The 23,085-nt window shown below is 40.1% G+C and overlaps 1 protein-coding gene across 1 annotated transcript in view; it reads right to left on the bottom strand.

Moving 5' to 3' along the window:
- Window positions 1–23,085, bottom strand: part of LOC116401193 (multiple epidermal growth factor-like domains protein 10) — a 57,332-nt gene that overhangs the window by 13,160 nt on the left and 21,087 nt on the right. The window contains exons 3-7 of the mRNA XM_031879484.1: window positions 20,707–20,808; window positions 19,677–19,777; window positions 16,644–16,736; window positions 1,318–1,564; window positions 473–593 (exon numbers count right to left, since the gene is read on the bottom strand). Coding sequence (XP_031735344.1) covers window positions 473–593; window positions 1,318–1,564; window positions 16,644–16,736; window positions 19,677–19,777; window positions 20,707–20,808 — 664 coding nt within the window. The remainder of the gene's footprint in view (window positions 1–472; window positions 594–1,317; window positions 1,565–16,643; window positions 16,737–19,676; window positions 19,778–20,706; window positions 20,809–23,085) is intronic.

The following is a 23,085-nucleotide window of genomic DNA, read 5'->3' as shown; positions in this document are numbered from 1 at the left end:
GTCATTTCTTGGCTACTGTAAAAACATGGCGGTGCGACACGGCGGACTCCGTGAAGAGAACCCGCTCCTTTAAGTAAATATAAAGGGTTAATTCTAAGATGATGAAAACACAACAATTCTTAGTTTCAAGTGATTATGCACTGATACAAATATATTCCTTTTCTGCTGATAGCTCCCCTGAAACGCTACTCACTGCCCCTTTTAATGTATCAAATATTTTAAAGGAGCCGCGTTGACTGACCTCGTTCCTCCGGTTCAGCTCACATACTAGTGTGTTTGAGGATTTTCCAGGTCTTGTACTCCTCCATTATTTCATGCTCACTCTGCTGCTAAATTCTTTGAGGCCCACTTCTGACTTCTGTCGCGTAGTATATTAACAATATTGCACACTCTCAAACATTATCACTGGGAGTGACAACAAGCTCATTCTTCTAATGAGCTCAACCAAAGGTTTGGGGGTGCGTGGGCCTACCATCCATCCTGCAGGACAGGAGCACTCTCCAGTCACATGGTGACACACTCCTCCATTCTGACACGGACATCTCTCCTCACACTGCTGCCCGTGTTTACCTGGAGGACACAGGTCTTCACAGCTATGAAAGAAACCAAAACACCATTATCCACACCGTTATTATTTGCCACTTTTAAAGGTCACATATGGAAGTTTTGTTCATATAACAATCGTAAAACTTGCTCGAGGTGTGGTTAAGTGAGTGTCACATCACTTATATTTTTGGTTCCAAATTGCAATTACATGGTAAATAGAGCTGCCATTAACCATAATTTAGTATTATCTATGCCATGAGATTACGTATTCAGCTGTATGTGTGTGTGTGAGAGACTGTCTAATCTAATCTCTCTACTGGCTAATCTAACACACTACTGGACCCATCAGCCTAATATTATTTGTCCTCATTTATGACTATGCGAAAATGATAAATTCCTCATACAGAAGTTATTTGAATCTTCAGGTTCCACCCAAACGTTTTGTGTCACTTCACAATAACTAAACAGCAGCAAAGTTCTGCTGTTTTACCTGGACTGCATTTAGCCTCTGTGTGGTGATAAAATGTATTCTAGTACAACAAAAAATAATAATTTAAATAATGTATTAATGTTTTGCTGGTTCATAGAAAAAGGTGAGCTCATACTGAAGGCAGTGGAGAAACTGGCTTTGGAAAGACATTTTTCATGCATCTTATCATATCCAGGGACAACACGGACTGCTACCCGAGCATAACAGCTGTTTCTCAATGAGCTTTTACTATAATGACATTATCGGAATCAGATTCTCACACATTCTGTTCTCTGACTTACAAAGCTCCAGTGTATCCTGGTGAGCACTTGCATTCTCCGGTAACATGGTGACAGGCAGCTCCGTTCTGGCACTGGCATTTCTGCTGGCATCCATTTCCGTAGGTGCCCACTTCACACTGGGCCTCGCAGCGCCAGCCTCGGTACCCAGGAGTGCAGATACAGGCTCCGGTGATGGGGTTACACAGTGCAGAGTTCTCGCACTGACATCTGCTACTGCAGTGGGGACCCCAGTGGTTACTGTCACAAGCTGAGGGGAAGATGAAAGAAAAGAATCAAGATTTAGTTTTGTTTTACATGTCTCATGGCACAAGTTAGTTCTGATTGTTGCCGAGCTTCAAGAGGGGAGAGCTGTTCTTATGATAGCTTACTTTGTTATCCTTGCCTTTTCCTATGAATGTCCAGCTGCAGTGTTTTTAAAAAAACAACTACTAGTTAAACTGATAGATGAACAGATACTGATATTGGATATCTGTATCGGTGACACCCGGTCATTTATATACATTATACATTTATATCTATGTAAATATCTATCTATCTATCTACATTTATTATTGTGTATTTTATGTTTTTAGTGTATTGCTTTTATATATGATGATTTTAATGTAAAGTGTCTTTGAGTATTATGAAAAGCGCTATATAAATAAAATGTATTATTATTATTTATATCCCTAGTTATAATAAATATGTTTGAAATACTTGGTTAAGTTTTGTTAACAAAAGTACTTGCTTATGCTTAGGAAAAGATCTTGGTTTGGGTAAAAAGAACTATGAAAGTGGTGTTGCTAAAGTACGTAGCGTGACAAATAAGTCAACAATGACTTCTGGTTTCACACAGGACATGAATAGCGATCTCCTGGGTCCTGTGTTTTTAAACCCACCTGTCCACCCAGACCTCCTCTCTACAGGGACTTTGTCACTCTTTATACTACGTAACCTGTCCTGGCTCATGATTACGTCAATTACATACATACTGCTTACGAATAATAATGCATTACTTTCTGTAGGTATAGCTACAAACAGTGTATGACAAACGACCTGATCTACCACCAGACAAAGAAAACATAACATAAAGACCTTCTAAGTTTATTTAGCCTTCTAACAACCTCTTGTAGTGATTCTTTTTCACTTTTAACTCATGATGCAAGTGCAACAATGATCTTAAAGTGGGTTCGGGACAACCTTTTACAACTGGTGTTGGATCTGATTCCAGAGGAATCCAACTGTGTATACTGCTTGAAGGATGCGGCTGGTGTTATACACAGTATACTTTATAGGGGCAATAGTTGTTTATCTAGATTAGAGGTTCTTATTATTTTCCTTATTATGAACCCATGAAAAGGCCCCAACCAACAATTTGTTCGTTCTTGTCTCAAAACTTTCGGACTTCCCTATTCCGCCTGTCTGTTAAAAGACAATGCTAATGTAGTCAGTCTCCAGAAGCTGGATAACACAAAGCTATTTCCTGCAACAAAATCAAAGTTATTTTATTCTAAGACTGCTCACATTCATTTGACCAAATATCCAGGGTAGTGCAATCATGCTCTTTGAACTGAAGACAATAGCTAAAAGCAAAAAAACTGATGTTAGTAAAGTAATCAATGCTTTTATTGTCTTCTCACTTGGACTACTGCAACTCTCATGAGCTAGTTGCTCGCTGCCAGCTCATCCAAAATGTTGGTGTTGGGATTTTAACAAACTCTAGGAAATCACCTTGCCTCTTTGTGTTGGCTCCCTTTGGCTCAACATTTTCCTGAAAAAAACAAACAACATCCACTGGAAAATAACAAAAGCAGTTATGAACTCAATATTAACAACAGTAAAACAAATGCTTCACTTGGTCAAGCTACAAGTGACATTGTTTACATCCATTATGAGCAACAGCGCAGCCTGAACCAAATTTAAGATTCGCCTCTGAGCCGTGTGCCACCACATTATCAACCATCAAGCTCTTGAGGCTGAGACCGAAGCTGGCCCCTCATCACTAACATGAAAACCATCTGATTCTACAAGTAGCCAAACTCAATGACTTTCAATTACTGTATGGCCAGGCGGGCTACGACCTGAACCCACCTCTGTTGGATTTCAGCCTTAATCAGACCACACCTTATATACATGAGCAAGCGCTGCCATGTGTCTGGCCTTCCCATCACCGCTCGCAAATGGTAGCTTCACCATGTGTAACCACAGTAAACTGGTAAATCTGAGAATGTGTTGTTTAGTTCTAGACGTCTTTCATTATGTCACGTCATATCTCACCACTCAGGGCCTGGCCATGACTGGGGGCTAAATAGGAAAGAGCCAGGAAGGTATGCAGCGTTTGCCAGACCTTTCATTATGGGACTCTGCGTCATTGGAAGTCTATATTAAGTTCAGGGGAAAGTGAGAAAGACAGAAATTGAAGGTTTAGATAAGGACTTTATAACGTACACAGTGTATTTTATTGTAGCACAGTTGTCAGCTAGCAGTTTAACAGGTCATTAGCCACTAAAGGATCATTCCAGTTCTTTTTTAACTGTCTCTTTTAATAGTTTTGGCCAACATTTGTATTGGTTATGATAACATTGCACACCCCAAAGTATCTGATTGACTCATTTCAAGGCACCAATCAATGCACAAACTCAACAACCTCAGACATCAGTCATATTTCGGCTCCAATGCTAGATCTATGCTTTGTACTACAAACTACAAAGCCGCTTTAAAAATGGTCAAAAGATGTACATGGGAAAGTGAAACAAAAGACACCCATCTGTTCAAAGAGAAAATTAAAGACACATTTTGTGTTTAACTAACTAGTGCTCGTACAAGAACATTGAAACGAAGCCTCCAAGCTAGTGCAGGCAGTCAACTAGAGTATATTATTACCCTTAAGCCAAAGTTATACGCAATTGTCCTTGTGAGCATACCGCCAATATGTTCAAACTGTGCAGACCTGTCCGGTCCAAGCCCAAACTGTTAAATTACAACTTCTGGGTCTGTCACATGATGTCATTGGGCCAATAAAGTCCTTTCACCACAGACTTACATTGGGAAAGAGATGTCTGTAGATCTGGGGATATTATTATATATATTTTTAAGTGAATCAACTTCCTACTATGGACACTTAAAAATAGCCCTCATTTAAATCATTTGGTCCTAAAAGTTGTAAAATGTAACAATAAACAGAACGTGTCCGTGTTTTCTGCAGCTGTCAGTGTACGTGTCTCTTTGGGAGTATAACCGAGACTCTACTGTACATGGCATACACATCTATGTCCAACACACCATTTTGATCATGTTGGAGTTGGCTCAATGAACTATAGTAAGTACAGAAGGTCAGTAGTGGGTCTGTAAACAGTGATGGGTGTTTATAACAGACCTGCGGTCTTGTTTACAACCTTTGTCTGACTGCTCATGTTTCTGATCCATCAGACTTGTAGTGGTGTCGCTGCGTTAACAAATCTCAGTACCTAACTTGGGCCTGAGCTCAAGAATAGGAAAAGTCAATTCAAAGGATTCTTTTTTATTTCAGTTGACCAACAAACTTCTGAGCAAACTTCATCCGCTGATGAAGACAGTGAGAGGTTTGAAAGCACTGGAAAAAGCAAGTGGCGAGTTAAGATTTTTGTTTCTTGTTAGACTACTTTTATTCCAAGGTCAAGAACACGGTTCACTCTCAACAAACTTCTCATGTATGCTGGGATCATTTTGGTGTTACACAATAGATAATCTGAGAAATATCATTTTCATTTGTCTCCAAGATGTGAACCTGTTGCCGAGAAGTTTTTGTCAACCCTCATTCCAAAAACTTTTATCTTTACCTTCATCTCAATCCATAATCAACAGCTGACTTTAGCTCTCCAGAGCTTCATCTCTGATCCTAATAGTACCATGCGTCTCCTAAATAAATGCTGTATGGGATCCTGCAGGCAGTGGCTGACGTCTGCAACTGATTGTGGTTTCACTGCTCTGACTAGAATAGTCAGAAATAGCAGCTGTGGTAAAAGGAAGTGATTGCAGTGACGTGTGTTTGTGGACTGATGTGACTTTCTTTCTGGATGTGTGAAGAGAACAGATTCACTGTAATTTCCTGAGCAACAGCAGCAGAGGTAGAAAACGTAAAGTGAAGTGAATACCACATGATAGGACTATTACTAAAATTAAAGGCATGTAAAGACCACAACTAAATTAAAAATTAGACGTTTTTGTGAGGACGCTCTGAGCATCTAATAAAGTCTTCAAGGGAAAAGTCACAATGTATTGAAAAAAATACAATAATTTTTCATCATTCACAACATGTTTTTATCTCACCTGTCACACCTGTATGTCACTGACATCCCAAGCTTCATTCCAAAACCTTAATAGAAGATTTGAATATCAAAAATCCACTTGGTACAGCACTAGTGGCTCAGTCAGATCTAGTTTGTGACGTGGTGGCTGATGATGACACTGATGACCTTGTGTCGTATGCGTGTGTTGTGGGCGTGACTTGGGAGAGGAGGGCAGTCAGACCATGCTAAGTACAATGCAATCAACACACAAACAACCTATGATGTTGTATGTTTATTGTTCAGGTTTGTCATCATTTTGTTTGCGGCCTGGTAGCAAATGCTATTCGGACTGGTGGCTGGGGCCCGCTGAGCTAGATTTTGAAAGTATTAATGCAAAAAAATCCTAGCCCCACCTTTTAGGCCTCCATCCAAAACCACATCTGATTTATTGAATGCTGTCGGAATGCAAAGAAGTTCTCATCAAATATAACAAAAAATGCTTCTAAAATAAATTGTCTATGCTAGTTTACAGTTAATCTTATTTATCATAGGTTTTGCTCTCTTACATTGTTGTCAGAGGCCACAATTGTTCAACCAAACAGTGCCATAAATATATTTTTTTGTTTAAACAACAATATATTTCTTTTGAGCTCAAGGTCCTCTCCTCTTCTCCATGAACACAGCCTGGTGTTTATGTGCCCAGCCTGCTGAGTAACACAACCATCTCCAGCCATTCCACAATTCCAAAGTTGTTCAAGTGATTAACAGGCTCCTTTTATTCCTCCCGCATTAGCCTGCTTCACTCTGACCTGATTAAAAAAAGCCTGCAGTACTTCCTTTTCCTCAGGCGGTCTGGCCCTGTGTGACAAACAGTGGCGAGTACCGAGGGGGAGGTTTCGGGGACAAAGAGGAGGAGGAGAATAGAGATAATAAGATGCACACGTAAAACCCCTCCCGCATTCAAATCTGCCATCCTGGTACCTTTGTGAAACCTGACCTAGATTGAAGAAGGGCCAAACTCCAGGAGCTCAAGGCTCCTCATCTGCTTGCCGAAGAACAGACTGTTCTCTTTCATCGGCCTATTCAAGATGAGCGAACAAAAAAGACTGCACTGTGCCAGGGTTTGGTCACAAGGCTGTCATTATCCACAGCAAAGAATAAGAACTAGAAAGACAGTGAAACTTCTGCATACATAATTCTTTTTTCGTATCCATGCAGACACAAGTCCTAAAAATGAAAACAAAAAGCTTGGTCACACCGAGGGAGATCTCAGGGGGGAAAGGGTCAGTCGAGAAGAGAAAAAGCCCTGAGCCTGTAACTTGAGCTGCCAGTTGTTGAGAGTTGGCTCGGCTCTGACTGTCCACACTGGGGAGGGATTGGGGCCGGGATGTTTTTCCCTCTATTTGGTGATTACCCAGTCTACATGGCATGGTGCACTCATGGGAACAGAAAACGCCTTTCACACTGATACGATGGATTCCAAGTGAGAAAAAACATCTGTAGTATTCCTCCAGTTTTCAGCTGAAGGGAAATGTGTGTCCTCCTCCGGATTTTTATTGTCACTATAAACTATCTCATTAAGCAGTGTCTCCATGAGGAAACCGTGCTTTTACTGTAAATGTCCTCTTTAAGATGCACTCCTTGATTTTGTTATAGTTCCCAGAGGCACTCAAAAGAGAAAAATGTCCTTATCACTACTTATTATGTGGCTAAAAGGGGAACTCCACCAGTTTTACACATCAAGATCAGTTTGCTTGTCATGGTCAGACAACAGTTATATGATGCCTTCTGTGGCTCTGTAGGAGCTTTGTTAACTGAAAATAACCCGAATGATGTCATAGTGGTGTCAGCTTGGGCTCTAAAACTACAAATTCATAAGAGAAAAGTATTTTAAAAAGACATGGGATTTTGTGTTCTTTAAAAGTGTGAAAAAATGAATCTCTGTCATACTATATTCATTTGAGTAACAATTTCAAAACTCATCTGGCTGAAGAAATTACTCAACTTCTAAAATACAAAATAAAGTAAAAGTTTGACACGTGTAATGTGTTTATTAAAAACAAACAAACACATGTGACACTGAGTACTGGATGACTTACTACTGTATATTTATTTATAATTATGAAAATTATTATTAAATTAAAATTGATAAAAGGGGAATAGATTTATCGATTTGTTATTACTCTCCAAAACATTTATCGGACATTATTCTCGTATGTAAATACGTTTTTCGGACATTTTACAAAAGTTTGGGGACTATTTTTTTGTAGCATTTTTCAAATATTTTTCAGACATTTTCTATTTTGTTATTCTGACATTTTACGATTTCTTTAAGAATTTTTTGGACAGTTTGCTAATTATTTTCTGACATTTTACAAATATTTTTCAGATTTTTCTATTTAGTTTTGGACATCTTACAATTTATTTTCTTCTTTTTGAAACATTTCACTAATCATTTTACATTTATGAATATTTTTTGGAACATTTTTGCGGTTTACAGTATCCCGCAGTTTCTGGGGCTCAGAATAAGACCATCTTGATGAAGACCAAAGAGCTGAAATCTTTATAAAGGAAATAAAGAATGGTATATTGGAGAAGATTTGTTCAACTTGTGTAACTTTGATGGACTCATGTTGAATAAAGTCACATACAAACTGTGATGTGAAGACTGTTATCAGGTCACAAAAGCATGACAAAGTGAAGAACTGTGGGTCTATTGGGTAAAACACATCTTAAACAGAGACTCTATAAGATATACAGTACGTGTTGTTTTCTTCTTTGCTATATTCTCAGAGCTGAACTTTAGGCCTCCTGAGCAGCTTGTGTTGTTATCATGTGTACTAAATCACAAGCTCCAGCGCCTCAGGTCATTTCCTACCACACAATTTTCTCCTCCTATTATTCCTGCTTCTCCTTGAACACAGCCTTCCCCCATTTCCTGTTCTTGGCCCTCAAATTGATCCTCAGACATATTGTTGGGGCCCACTGACCTGTGAAACACAGTCAATGCATCCAAGTCTTTTTTGTGGCTCTTGAGGAAATTAAAACATGTTACTGAAGGGGATGGTGAATGAACAGAGGCTGAATGAAGAGACTGACCCAAAAGAACTACATTCGCTGCTTTTCAAAGAAACACACAGACACAGTTTTCCCCTTAATCCAACATTTCAAGTAAAAACATATGGATCAAAGCAATGCTATGTTGCTGTGTATATTGATATATGTTTCCTCCTAAAGACACAAAACATTGTATACATTAAAAATACTGAGTATTTACAAGTTCAGTGCCATTGAACCTGTTCTCTCATGACTGACTGAGAACATCCCCCTCAGGACCTGAACAACACATCAGGCAGTGGGAGAATCAGCAGCTTCTCAGCCGTGTATCACACACTGACCGTGACAGAGCACAGCTAAGGGCTGTCTGGACTCCAGCCTGCTATTGATCTCTGGACTCATACTCCAGAGACACATACTAGTGGTTACTGGGAAGGAAGAGATTAAGATTAAGAAGAAAAAGGCCCAGGAAGCATGTATTAGTCAACATAAAGGATGATGCCTTCTCTCTATCTGTTTTGATGTAGATTCAGAATACCTAATGTTTAAACTTGGTTACTTAGTAACCAAAGGGTCAACATATGATAACCTGGTTGAGTTAGAATAACACTGTATTTAGGCCCAATGGGAAAGTTTGAAGAGGCTCAACATATTCACCTTAATGAGACCTCAGAGGTAATGGTAAATGGACTGTACTTGTATTTCTCTTTTCAAGTATTCTGACCACTTAAAGTACTTTAACACTACATGTCATCATTCACCCATTCACACCCATTCATACACTGATGACAGGGGAGGGAATATATGGTTCAATAGGTTCCATGTGCAGAGCCAAACTGACAATCAATGTAAATGCTAACATCCAGAGATGTCACGTTCATGAGAATGGCCCGGACAGGAGGTCACATGACCTTCACCTTTGACCACCAAAATCTAACCAGTTCATGCCTGAGCACAGGTGGACGTTTGCCTCAAACTTGAAGGAATTCCCTACAGGCGTTCCTTAGATATCATATTCACGAGAATGGATCGGGCGGACTGACGACCTGAAAACACAATGCCTCCGGCCACGGCTCTGACAGCCGCAGAGGCATTAAGAAAAAACTTCATTTGTGAGTCCTTTTTTAAGATTTACGTCTTTATTATGAGGTTGGGTTTGGAGCTGAGAGAGACAGAAAGTATCTGGATTATGTCACACAACGCTGTTGAGAGAAATTGTTGCAATCAAACTTCAACTGTAGACCTGTGAAATTTGGGGGGGACATGGTTTTGGGAAACTGGATGTGGACATAACACATTAGAATAACCCAGAGTTAACCCAAGTTAATCAGGCCAAAAAGGACATTAGGTAAAAAGCATATGGACAATATGGAAAATATTGTCCTGGTATATTTCACTGGTGGTTGAAACACGACAAAGGACAAGAAAAAACTAAGACGGAATACAGCAGCATGACCTCGTGGTTCCAAAATCACATCTCTTATTTCTGTGATAAAGCATCAAATTTACAAAGTCAGACTTTCATTGAGTCCCTATGAACAAGAGAAACATTTTTACACTGTGTGTGAGGGCAGACAGACAGTCCGGGCCTAGTGGGGCCCAGGGGAACCCCAGGGCCCAGACACAACAATAAGCCCCTTTATTACAAGCTGAAACTGAAGACAGCAGGGGCACACCCTGTGGGCTCCTCATGCATATCGCTATAGAGGCCTGCACGGAGACACATTCACAGGCTCATAAGCAAAAGCAAAAATAACCTCCCACACACACTAAATGGACACTGTCTGCAAGCTTCCAGTGCTAACTTGATCACTGTGAGAATATCTTCTTCACTGAGGAAATGGCTGATAGGAATTCTCCAGAGTTTAGTATTGCACTTCCATGAAGAAAAGCAAATGTTCAACATCAAAGCAGCAGCAGAGGCTTTGCCTGATATCAGACAGATACCACTCGATGGAGTGGGCATATACAAAGGCCTGGACCGGGGCAAGCAGACACTATGTGTTGATTTGCAGCCCCTACAAGTCACACTGCAACAACACTGGATGTATTCAACAATCCTGCAATATGCCTGTTCTATTAAATCCACCTTCCTTTCTCTACTAGTTGCATTGAAGGAGCTGCTGTTCCAGAAGTACTTTCCCACTGTAAATTCCTCAACATGGGAACACAGGAGCCTCCTTAAAATTAAAATGATACTACAGGTTTATTTTATAACTAATCAGTCATGAGAACACTCATGAGTCTAAGCCACAATTGTACAAGGCAATTGTATCTCTTGGCAAAAACGTTGATATTGGACGATTCCGATGCCACGTTTTTTCTAATTCTCTCTCTTTTCTTCAAAGGACAGAGGGTGTCGTGTGCTGTACAGATTGAAAAGCCTCTTGAGGCAAATATGTGATATTGGGCTATATAAAAAAATGGATATATTTGTGCATAGAAACTACAGTACAGTTAAAGTTAGGGAAATAATAATTGCAGTCTGGGATGAGCTGTGAACTCAGCTTCAGTCTTCTGCATGTGAGTTGTGCTACAAATCCATCCAGCATCCCGACCTCCTCATCCTTATATTGCCTTCAAGACATAAAGGACACACTACTTCCCGCATGGTCAACATGACCTCATCCATACTTGTCACATTTTGCCCCCAGTGTTGAGTAGCCTTTTGTGAATCATTTTGGCACCTGCTTAATGTTATCAGACTTAGGTTAGGTTTAGGCAACAACACTATTTGGTAAGGGTGAGATCATATATCATGGTTTGGATTAGAATATGTACACTGTTAAGTAAATTAACTAATGGTCGTAACGTCATGTGACCAGTGACATAACGTCTCGTGACATAACTTCTTCATTTTGGTTTCACATGTTTTTGTTTTACCTATTCACCACCCTTCCCACTTACCCTTGGCAGGCTTTCTCACTCTTTATACTGAGGCAGTTACTCTGAGCATCTAATAATTGTGCATGATGGGTTTGTATTGGAATTAGTCGAAAGCGCGGTGCGTCTCATACAGGCACTAAAGGCTACTATCCCAGGGTCGGTATGGGACGCCCCAGTGACCATGCTGGAAAGTTGGCAATAGTGTGATATGGAATTGTTTTCTCGGACTGCTGGGCCGCAAGAAAACCATTCAGATGTGTAAATCAAACCTTTAGCAAACTCAGAATGTTTACTTACAGAAAGTGGGAACAAAACACGGAAATGTAGTCATTGATTCCGTCTGAATCTGAAAGTGAACTGATGTGATTTCACAAAAGGAAGTAAAACACACAGAACACAATTCCAAGCTTGGTGATCAGATTTTTGGAAATGCCTTTGGTGTTGAAGTCTGAAGAAGACTTTGAAAGATCCAAATATTCTTTGCAGATATTCTTTTTTTACCTAACACTGTCTATGCACTAAAAAGTGTAACTTTTACTTCCAGAACTGTAACTAGATGAGTGGACATATGTCTCTTATGAGTTTTTGCTTTCCTTTAGCTATGTTTACGTTGATTTTAGATGGTTTGAGAGAACATAAAAACTAAGTCAACCTCATGCCTACCAAGGAGAGGCGTGGGTATAGCACATTGGAACATATGAAATAAACCAAATTGTCCAATCTAGTAATATATATGTACTTGCTCTGAGTGAAACTCACCTGGATTCCTCATTTGAGGAAGCAGGAGTGAGCATACATAATTATACTCTATTCAGGAAATTTAGGAATACATACAGAGGTGGTGTGGCCCTACAGAGGTGGGGTGGCCCTACAGAGGTGGTGTGGTCCTGTAGATACCGAGTCAAACACCAGCTAAAGAAAATACTACAATGCCTTGGTGTTGAACTGTTGTCCTTAGGAACCACATATTCTTTGCACACATTCTTTTCTACCAGTCACCTAACACCGTATATAGTGTGATGCAGGGATGACGTATTTTTCAAGGCCAACTCCTGAAGTTAGTATCACACTGGTTCCATCGACAAAAAAACAATGGGATTTCTTTCTATTTGATTCTAGTATTTTCTCAACAAAATAAGCTCTGTGGCAAACAAACGTTTATGATACTTACACCTTTTGTTTAGCAAGATAATCCTCACAATTGAACACCACTTTTATGATTTTTGAGGCGTGAATGCTATCATCGTAAGTAAAAAGCTAACAATTAGGTCATAAACAAACTATATGACAGTCGCATGAGCACGGGTATAAACAATAAGGCTGAAAGGCGGACTAGTTTTGTAGAGGCTTTTAGTAGTGTTATTTTGACACTTGTTAACAACCACCTATTTTAAGACACGTAAAAGATTCAAATTTCACCAGAGGGGTATTTACTGACGTATTTAAAATCTCTTAAGCTTGTGTTAACCACAGACCTTATTTCAAGCATCTTACCAAAAACCTATTTAAAAAGACAAGATGAGGGGACAGGAAGTAAATGCTCACTCATTTCTTTTCTTTTATTGACTTTTACTTCCAGAACTGTGTACTCCTGACACTCGACCCACATGATTCTAGAGATGTGTACATCACTGTTAATGTTCTGCCTGAACATCCTGTTTTAAAAGAAAATACATCATATTAAAGCTGCAATGACACTGTTTCATGAGATCTTTAAGAGGTATTGCCTCACCCATTAAAGAGCAATTGAAAAAATAAAGATATACTGTATGTACAGTGATCAGATTTATTTAGTGGTCAAAGGAATGGCTTTAAAATGGCAGATAAACACATTTCATTTCCTACAAATTCTTCACAGCAAAAGTCCCCTGTTATTTTTGCTGCTTACTCTTCCTCCCTGCAGCATTAGTGGATTTGATTTTTAAGAATAGTCGCTAACAAAGCTCCGCTAATTCATTGAGAACCATCTTTACAGCACTCGTTCAGCGGCCCAGGAAACAAACCGACCAATTGCGTGCAATGTAAATCATATCACATGACACTACTCAGCTAATCAAATATGTGTATTCCGATAAGTATCGCGACTTGGGTAAAGGTTATTCACACAGGGGAGAGACGGGCAAGAGACCAAGTAGTCTGAGAAGTACCTGAGTGAGAGAAGATATTTCACTATGTGTTCTCCAAAAAACAGAACCTTCAACCAAGAATGGACAGACTCGTTTGTTCATTCGGAAGAAGAAAAGCGGTAATGTGAAGCGCCACTATGAGACAAAGCCCAAATCTTTTGAGCAAACGTATCCAATCAAATACAAAATGAAGGCACAGAAAATAAACCTAAGAGCCCAATATGACACATGAATTCACTGCCCAACAATGATGTTACCAGAGAAGAATAGATCTGAAACAAGTTATTTCAACAACCACACATAAAGTCCCTGCACAAAATTTTCTCTTTTTAGAAGATGAGAATAATATGGATATCTTGGCTTTTGTGATTGACATCACATCTGAATTAAATACATTTAAAGCTGGAGGACAATTCAATTATTTTTTCTTTTTTCTTTTAAGATGCACATTGTTCAAAAGCTTTCTGGAATGTATTATATTTTTAAATGCATCACTTATTTTACTTGAAATGAGAGAGTAACATTTATTTACTATAAGAGTATGCATTTTTAATAATGTATCCAGTTGAATTTGAAAACTGAGCATAAATATTGTTGAGATATTATTGAATTGAACTTTCTTTATTTAGTTTGACAGTCAGTTGTTGACTACACAGACATTGATACAACTGCTAGGCTACTTTAATATATATGGCACTAAATCATAGCACAAGTTAGACAGTGATGTTCTGGACCTTTGCCTGAGGAAATTCTCTCTAAATGGACCTCGTTGAATTTTAATTAAATACACCTGTGGTCTCAGCTGTGCTGCTTTCCTTTTGCTCTTATCTGGAAGGTACTCCTGTGTGGGGGGAAGATGATGCTAATCATATGTTGGATAAATTGTCCGCATTGTGCCCATGTGCTGTCCACATCTCACTGAGATCCGAACTCAACGCGAGCCAGGACACCTAAGCATGTGGTCTGGCTGATGGGATCCCAATGTGAGAAAGATCTGATCTCGGAGTGTACAGAGTTGATATATAATGCGTCCTGGCATGATTGAATGAAAAAACGGACTAAATGACAGAATGACAAAAGTCGCTTGTAACCACAGCCTTTGAAAACACCACCATACACAAGCTACAGGCCAGGACAAAACTTTCGCAGCTAAATTCCTGGAGGAAAGCCACATGAAAAGTTCTGGTTATTGAAATCGCAGTGTCCCCTGAGGATTCCTTGGGCATAACATACTTAGCCCGAGTGTTAAAGAGGGCTCAATGAGGTTGAGTAGATCCAGTAAATACAACAGTGTTTCCACAAACACACACGCCATTCAGAGACTGAATTTGACAGACCCACTGAGCTGGTAAACATGTACAAGCTGTGTTGACATGCTCAGAGGAAGTGGCCCTGTGCAATTGTATTAGCTGTGACTAACTGCTTACAAAATACTAATTCTACCCATCTTTGGAAAATACATTTATACCCGTGATGCAATTCTGCTGAGGAAATGAAAGAGCTTTTTTTGCACCTGGCCAAAAGTGAAACATGGCAGCAGATGGGTGATGGCCACAGCGACTGTGCGTGGGTATCATGGATCATGTGGATGTCTCGATGAAAGGCAGAACTGTTATTGAGCTAGTGTGCAGCCTAATTCAACTGAAAATTGATAGCAGCCTCAATCGAGGGCCTGTTGAGCTTGGCCAGACCACAGTGAAAAGTTAAAGTTAAAAAAGTTTAAAGTTAGGATTTTATTGTTAAAGTTAGGATTTTATTGTCATATACATATACGAAATTTAACTTCTGCATTTAACCCTAGCTTATTGGGAGCAGTGGGCTGCTGAGAAGCGCCCGGGGAACAGTTAAGGGTTCAGTGTCTTGCTCAGGGACACTTCGGCACAGGACATGTAGCAGTCGAGGATCGAACCGCCGACCTTGCGGACGACCCTCTCTACCCAGTGAGCCACGGCCGTCCCAGGAAGAGAGTTCATGACAATCTGTCTTTGGTATTTTGTTGGTATTTTGTTAACATAGAAATTGTGTTTTAATGGTGGTGAGGGGGTTACCATTGATTCATGCTCAGGGACCATGAAAAGCCCTAGAAGCTTTATAGAAATCTGGCCAAGAGTTTTAAGTTTGTTTTTCCTGACCAGAGTGACTTTGACTGATGGTGGCACTAGCGGAAATGCCACTTGTGGTCACTAAAATGATTAGGCTTCATCTTGTGGGGAACATGAACTTCCATAATACATTTCACAGCAATCTGACGAGTAGTTGTAGAAAATACTGCTGAAACAAAACGTTGGACAAACAGATGGACTGATAACAGCACCTTTGGACCGCAGTGCGACAGTAGCGGGGCAACAATAAACAAATACATCTAATACCATGAAGATCAACACATAGCATTTCATTTCATTTGCAACACTTCATTTCATTTACACACAGTTGTGGAAGAATAATTCAAAATCCTTAACTGAGGGACAGTTCAACATTTTGGGACATACATATATTGCATTTCTTTCTGAGAGTGAGATGTCCAGATGGATATCACACTCATGTCTGTGTGTTAAGTACAGAGCTGGAGTCAGGATGTGGTTAGCCTAGCTTAGCATAAAGACTGGAAACAGGGGAAAGAGAGCTCACCTGACTGTTGGACCAGTCATTAAAGTTAAAGTACAGGGGTGTTTTGATGGCATAATGTATGTATATTTGAGGTATAGCTAATTTGACCAACTTTATATTGTAAAGTACATTTGTAATAGATTAGCATATATATATATGATAACATATATTGTAATTTTGGATCTCAAATTTGTACTTAAGTACAATACTTGAGGAAATGTATGTCTGCATGTCTAAAGAATATAGCCATGAGAACAAACAGAGTGTTTAGCTCCTGTGATACAATGCAGCAGTCAGTAAGACGATACCACAGTCTGTTTTTCCTCTTGTGAGTTCAGAGTGCTTTCACAGAAAACCAGAGTCACACACACAAAGAAATGACAGCAACAGCTGGAGGACTTACCACTGGAGCAGTTGGAGCCCCCCCAGCCGGGCTCGCACTGGCAGGTGTTGGGGGCCATACAACGGCCATGGACACAGCTCGCCGCACAATGAGCTGGACATGGAGGAGACAGGAAGACAGGGATCAGTACATTCACAAAGACTTGTAAAAATATATCTGCTTTAAGAATTAGTCATGTATGGGTACATCAATTAAAGAATTATATTTTTATACTTTCCCTGCAAAAGCTGAAGAATCAAGATGTTGAAAGCCTGGATTAATTGAAAAATCCAGATCTGAAGATTCGACTTCACTTAATCTAAATTAGGATTGGACCACTTTGTTTTGACGCATGTCACTCAAGACGTAAATAATCATTGGTTTCAGCACCAAATGATTTTAACTGGACAATACCCAGATTGTTTTCAAAAGAGCAGTTTGAATTAAACGGATTTTCAACCACGTTTTATGTCTCCATGCATACAAAAGTTAAGTTTTCTGTTGCAAGAAGACACTAATCTTAACAGTTAACCTTAAATGATGTCCTAGATTAAATTAGAATTCAGCTCAGAAAAGGCTAAAAACGACAACAAGGTGCTGATTTAACAACCGGACTTGAATGCGATATATGATGCTGAGTCTAAAAAAATTGCAAAAGCCATCATAAGGGACTAAACTCATCCAGGCCCTAATTAATTTGAACACTATGTTTTATCTAATAATTATTCATCTTTAATGATTTAGATTTGTAATCATTGTATTCATGTGTACTTGTTTTTACTTTAACACTGCATATAATGTATACAGTGTACATGTTGAACTTTTTTATTGTATGGAAATGCACTGGGGGCATTTTTCATGCACATGACAAAGAATTCCTTGAACCTTTGATTCAAAACCAAAAATAACAAGTGATTCACCGTTACAAAAATGTTTGTAATGTGTTCCAAACTACGGACGGACGTCGTCTGTAAAAATCAATACATTTTTGCTTTCCCACAGGACAAAGTAAAAATCCTGTGTTTATTTGACTCATCCACCACACCTCCCTTGTGGGTGTTCTCGCTCCATTGCATAATAATGACGCTCTCATACAGATGCCGTATTACAGACATATTACTGCATTGTGCGTCAATATCGAGACGCAAAGGAATACTCCCCAGTTGTCTGTATTTGACGCCATGGGAGTAAGACCAGGGCTACTCATTTCTCCACTATGTTTACCAATGAAGGAGAAGAAGGAGGATTAGAAGAAGAAGAAGAAGAAGAAGAAGAAGAAGAAGAAGAAGAGAGAGAAGAAGAATCTCCATCAGCAGACTTTTATGGCATTGTGCTGCTAAACCCCTACATATGTCATCACTAAACCATCTTACTTTCATTGACTGGGGTTTGCATTACATTTTCAAATTCTAATGTGTAGCAGGCACACAGACTGCATCCAAAGAAAATGTATGAACTAATTTAACCCTATATGCCATTTGACTTCCTTTGCTATCTGACTCTCATCTGGAAATGCCATGCTGCCTGGAGTATCTGGCAAATCCTCAGTGAGACTCTCAGAGCAACATGTGATGTTGCTTATACAAGAGAGCCTTTTTCTAAAGTAAATTCCCCTCTGAACTCCCGGGGCACATTTTCACAGCCCCCACATGAATCAAACTGTGGTCTCCACTGAAGCACACAGCTTCTATCAACAACCACTTCAACCAGCACAATAGCAGGCTGTGTTAGCATAATGATTTTTTTTACTGTTGCTGCTGAACAACAGTTGTTGTTTTTGCCAATGGCCGCTGTGGCTTCACACCTGTTACTGACTGCTGGCTACTGAAAGGGAGGGTTGAGGGGTGGGTGGGGGTGCACAGTAGCCTCAATGGAAAGTGAAGTTACAGTAATGACAACACATGTAGATGACAAAGGTTCTGTTTTTCTGGCTAATGGCAGACAGTCATAGCCTGCAGAGGCAACTCTCATGCAGTGTGGTGACTGTCAACGCCATGTTCATACTCAAACCATACAGTGTTCTTCATTGGTCATTCGTTATATGACTTCACTCATTTATCCAGGTTTTGCCTTTAATTAGCTTTTTCGTCCTGACAGCGGAACCTCCGACATCATTTTGACAGCCATGAGCTACATGAGAAATGTCAAAAACAACGTCTACCGTGGTATATGGCATTCATCGACCTCACAACGGCCTTTGGCTCTGTGAACTGAAGCCAAAACAAATATCTCAAGTTCTTGCGTCTCTTACAGAAGGACAGGCCTTGTTGCTCAATCTGACAAGGACCTCAAGAGCATCATGAATGCCTTCACCAGAGCTTGCCAGCTCCTGGGACTTTGTCTTAACATCAAGAAAACTCACATTTTACACCAACCAGCAGCCGACCAACCTGCCCAAGTCCCGACAATTTTTGTGGACAACAACATCTTGGAGAATGTGGATCACTTTGCCTACCTTGGCCTACCTTCTTTCCACAAGAGCTGTCATTAATAAGAAAAGCTGAGAAAGAATGTTTGAGGATCGGAACATCCAGACCAAACTTCTCGTCTATCAAGAGGTAGTTCTGCCTTGGACACTTCAGGCTTGACCCTGCTGGACCACCTATAGCAGACATATGCAACCCAAATACCGCCAACCAAAACAAATGCTCTGTGACCAACTGAAGGGTAACACACCCAAGGCGGTACAAAGAAAACATCAAAACCTACTTGAGAAAGTGCTGATTAATCATCCACAACTCTCAACAGAAACCTATGGAGCAGGATGGTCTATGAAGGCTTAGCACAGCAAGAAAAGGACCTCCCCACGCCGCAAGAGAAAAAAAGCAACCAAAAAAGGAAAGACCCACCACCATAATGGCTCCACAAACCACCGGTACCATGACAACCACTCCCAATGCCACTATTGCGACAGAACTTTTGACTCAAGGATCGACCTCTACAACCACCTGAAGACCCACAAATGACAAAACCCACCAACAGGAGGACAATCATACTCGACTTGGAGTGATCCTCGATGATGATGATGATGATGATGATGATAAAGATACTCACGAGCACAGATCTCTCCATTCTCGTAGAAGCCTGGGCAGCACTGGGAGTTTCTCCGGTACATGGTCTTCTCTCCCCTTCGATAGGCTGTCCGATAGCTCACCCTGCTCACAGGCGGATACACGATCAGACACTCAATAAAAGGAAACGCGAGATACATGCACAACGTTGGTTATTCTGTGCTCATTTGATCGTGTGGTGTAACATGTGGAGTGGAAAAGGGAGTCTGGGTTGTCTATATAGGGTATGGAACTTTTTAACTCGAGATGATCAGATCGTAGACAGAGTGATAAAAACATACATGGATGGATATTATAGTTTAACTAATTCCCTGACATACAGATAAAGCACAGCAATAGTTATTTATGAAATTACTTTACTATTGCTTACTATGCTGCAAAAAGCATTACAGCTTGTTGTTTTAAATCAACTACATTCACACTGCAGCTGGAAGTTTTTGTGTTTGACCTGAAAGCTCTAGAAAAAGGAGAAATCTTGATTAAAATAAATTGGCAAACGACTATATTTGAAGTTGACACTAAACAGTCTGCTTTTAATTGTGACTGTTCTCATTGTGTGGTCCATGTAGTTGCTAGTGCACACTGATGCAGCGTTACCATGCCACAAAATAAAAAGAAGACAAGGTCTTCGTGGTGCTGGATTTGGAACTTTCAAGCTTGGATGTAGTAAAAACACTGTTGTATGGTTTGGAAAATGGTTGACAGGTAGGTGACATATACTGAACTGTACGGTGGCTCAGGAGGTAAAGCTGGTCGGGCTGTGCCACCAATGTGTGAGAGTGTGAATGAGCATTACTTTACACCCTGATGAGCAGGTGACACCTTGTGAATGTGACTCATGAATGAATGTGTAGATGGGAGAATGTCGGTGCATGCTTAAGGTAGACAAGAAAATTGAACATGGGCTTAAGCATGCAAAAACAATGGTCTTTTAATAAACCACCACTCTCTCCACACTCACACACATTCTGGGCTGTATTCCGGTATTCCGGCCTCAGCGATGTAGTTCTCACCTGTGTCTGGTGCACTTAAACCAGTTGAGGATGTCGGTGCAGCTGGTGTAATAAATCTGATCAAAGGGATGGGCGTATGACTCCTGCACTGTCACCGAGTAACTGAAAGCACAGGAAGAGAAAGGAAAGAGATATCAGACATAAGGAGCAGAATCAGAGTGTGTGTGTGTGTGTGTGTGTGTGTGTGTGTGTGTGTGCAGAGGTTTCATGCACAACACCCTACCACCCATGTTTATCCAACAGGACACCCCGTGTGCACATTCTTCAGACCACTGATCGTTTTAGGCAGGATTAACCCTCCCCATGCTTTGTACCCCTACCCACTGTACTCGGTGTGACACAACATTGGTGAGTATTGTATAACGACTTGAATTACAATGTCTCACAGTCAACGACTTTGTTGGGGCGTTGACAAAAGCTACCTTATGACTGCCTCGTGACCTTATTGGTTTCCCCACAAGCTCTTTGGAGGCATGCATTTTTCACACTGTATCACTTATGGCTGCAGTTAAAGGGGAACTACACCACATTTCCAAATTCATACATGATATTCTTAAAATGTTCTCCTAAAATATTAGTAAACTTGAAAAACTCTCTCATAAATCTGAAAGCTAGAGTGATAAAACTCAAATTTGTGATCATCAAGTATAAAGTGTAGAACTGCTCTACTGACAATGAATTGGGAACGATGTTACAGATGACACTGAGAGCACCCACGGGAATGTTCTGAGTATATGGTACGGAGGACACTACAACAGCATAAAACTCATCTGGGTATAAAAAAAGAAAACACAAAATCAGTCTCCCATTCATTGTCTATGGAGCAGCTCCAGACTTTATACTTAATGACATCACAAGTGGGAGACTTACTTCTCTGGTTTCTGGTTTTGAGAGAGTCTGTCAACTGAACACAATTCAAAACTTGTATCAGTAAAGCTAGAGTAGCATTTTCTTTCTCAATAGATTAATTATTTAGTCAATAAAATATCCCTCTGATAATAATACTAGTGCATTTGGAAAATGCAGAAGCTTAAATTGTGGGAAATATAATGTTTTCGGTGGACTGCGCTCATGTAACAGACAACGGGCTGTGTGACCTCTCAACCCGATACTAAAAAAAAAAAAAAAAAAACACAGCTGAGGCTACACAAAACTAGCTTAATGGGAATACAACTATGGCAAACAACGCGATGACGGGATGCTTCGTCATTAACAGAAAATGCATAGTCAGAATCAATGTAATTAACACAATAACAAGAACAAACTCACATGAACCAAACACTGCAGCGCTAACACACGTATTCCACCGCACACTGAAGAGCACGAGCCATTCAACTATTATTCACATCAGAGGGAACAATATTCACCATATCATAAAAACGACACAATAGAAAATCTAACAGTAGTAAGGCTACTGCAGATGTAAAAACACAAAAGCACTTCACTTACCAAAACTGCTGTTCACTTAAAGACAAAGTCCATCCTCCTTTCTGTGTTAACAAAGAGTTTAATGATGTGGTTGTACAGAACATCAGTTCAGTTCAGTTCCAGTCAGAGGTCTTCCTGCAAACGTGTTCGTTGAGTTGTAAATCCACTCGGGTCTCTCCAAAAGTTTCATTCTTAGCCATAAAATGTGCAACGCTTCTCCGCCGCTGTCAGCCAGAAATACCATTAGTACAAATCCTTTTCCATGCTAGCTGTGGGGTTGACCGAGCCTTTGATAGATGTCCAGTTTTTCTGGTCTTGAGAAATCCGTTTCTCCTCCTCCTTCAGCCATTGAGTGTTAAAAAACAAAGCTAGGTTAAAAAAAATAATCTACACCAAGCAAAACGCTAAAAATGGCATAACTTCTCTTACATATGTTTCAACCTGAACTCTTACTATACTTTGTCAAACAGAAAGCTAGCTGGCAGAGCTTTCTGTTTGACAAAAGTCACGCTGGCCCACTGACCAATCAGACGCACCGTTAATGCAGACGTACTTAGCAGGCTACCTGGGTAGCAGTGGCACGTCAAAGAATACGCCCAACATGTCAAACTAAAGATCTGATTGGTTGAAGACTATGACAATCAACAATATCGTCCCCATTCACTTAAACTACAAAGGCTCTCTAGCGGGCATCGAGCCTCTCTCCTTACATAGAGACATAGAGGATGAATCTGATTGGATAAAAGCTCTCCATAAAACAAGCTGTGCTGGACGCAGAGCAACAGAGGAAGACAGGAGCTGTGCAATGAGAAAATAAGTTAATGGGAAAAAAATTATAATACATGTAGTTTATTTGTGAAAAATTATTAAATTATAAAATAGCTATAACTTTGTGATTCTGTTTAGGCCAGCAGAGAAGGCTTAGCTGGCCCTGACGGCCCACCACTGCGT

The sequence above is a fragment of the Anarrhichthys ocellatus genome, unplaced genomic scaffold (genome assembly GCF_004355925.1).
Source record: "Anarrhichthys ocellatus isolate YVR2014 unplaced genomic scaffold, GSC_Weel_1.0 scaffold274, whole genome shotgun sequence".
Lineage (NCBI taxonomy): Eukaryota > Metazoa > Chordata > Actinopteri > Perciformes > Anarhichadidae > Anarrhichthys > Anarrhichthys ocellatus.
Note: the sequence above shows the minus strand (reverse complement) of the source record. Positions and strands in the feature narration are given on the sequence as shown.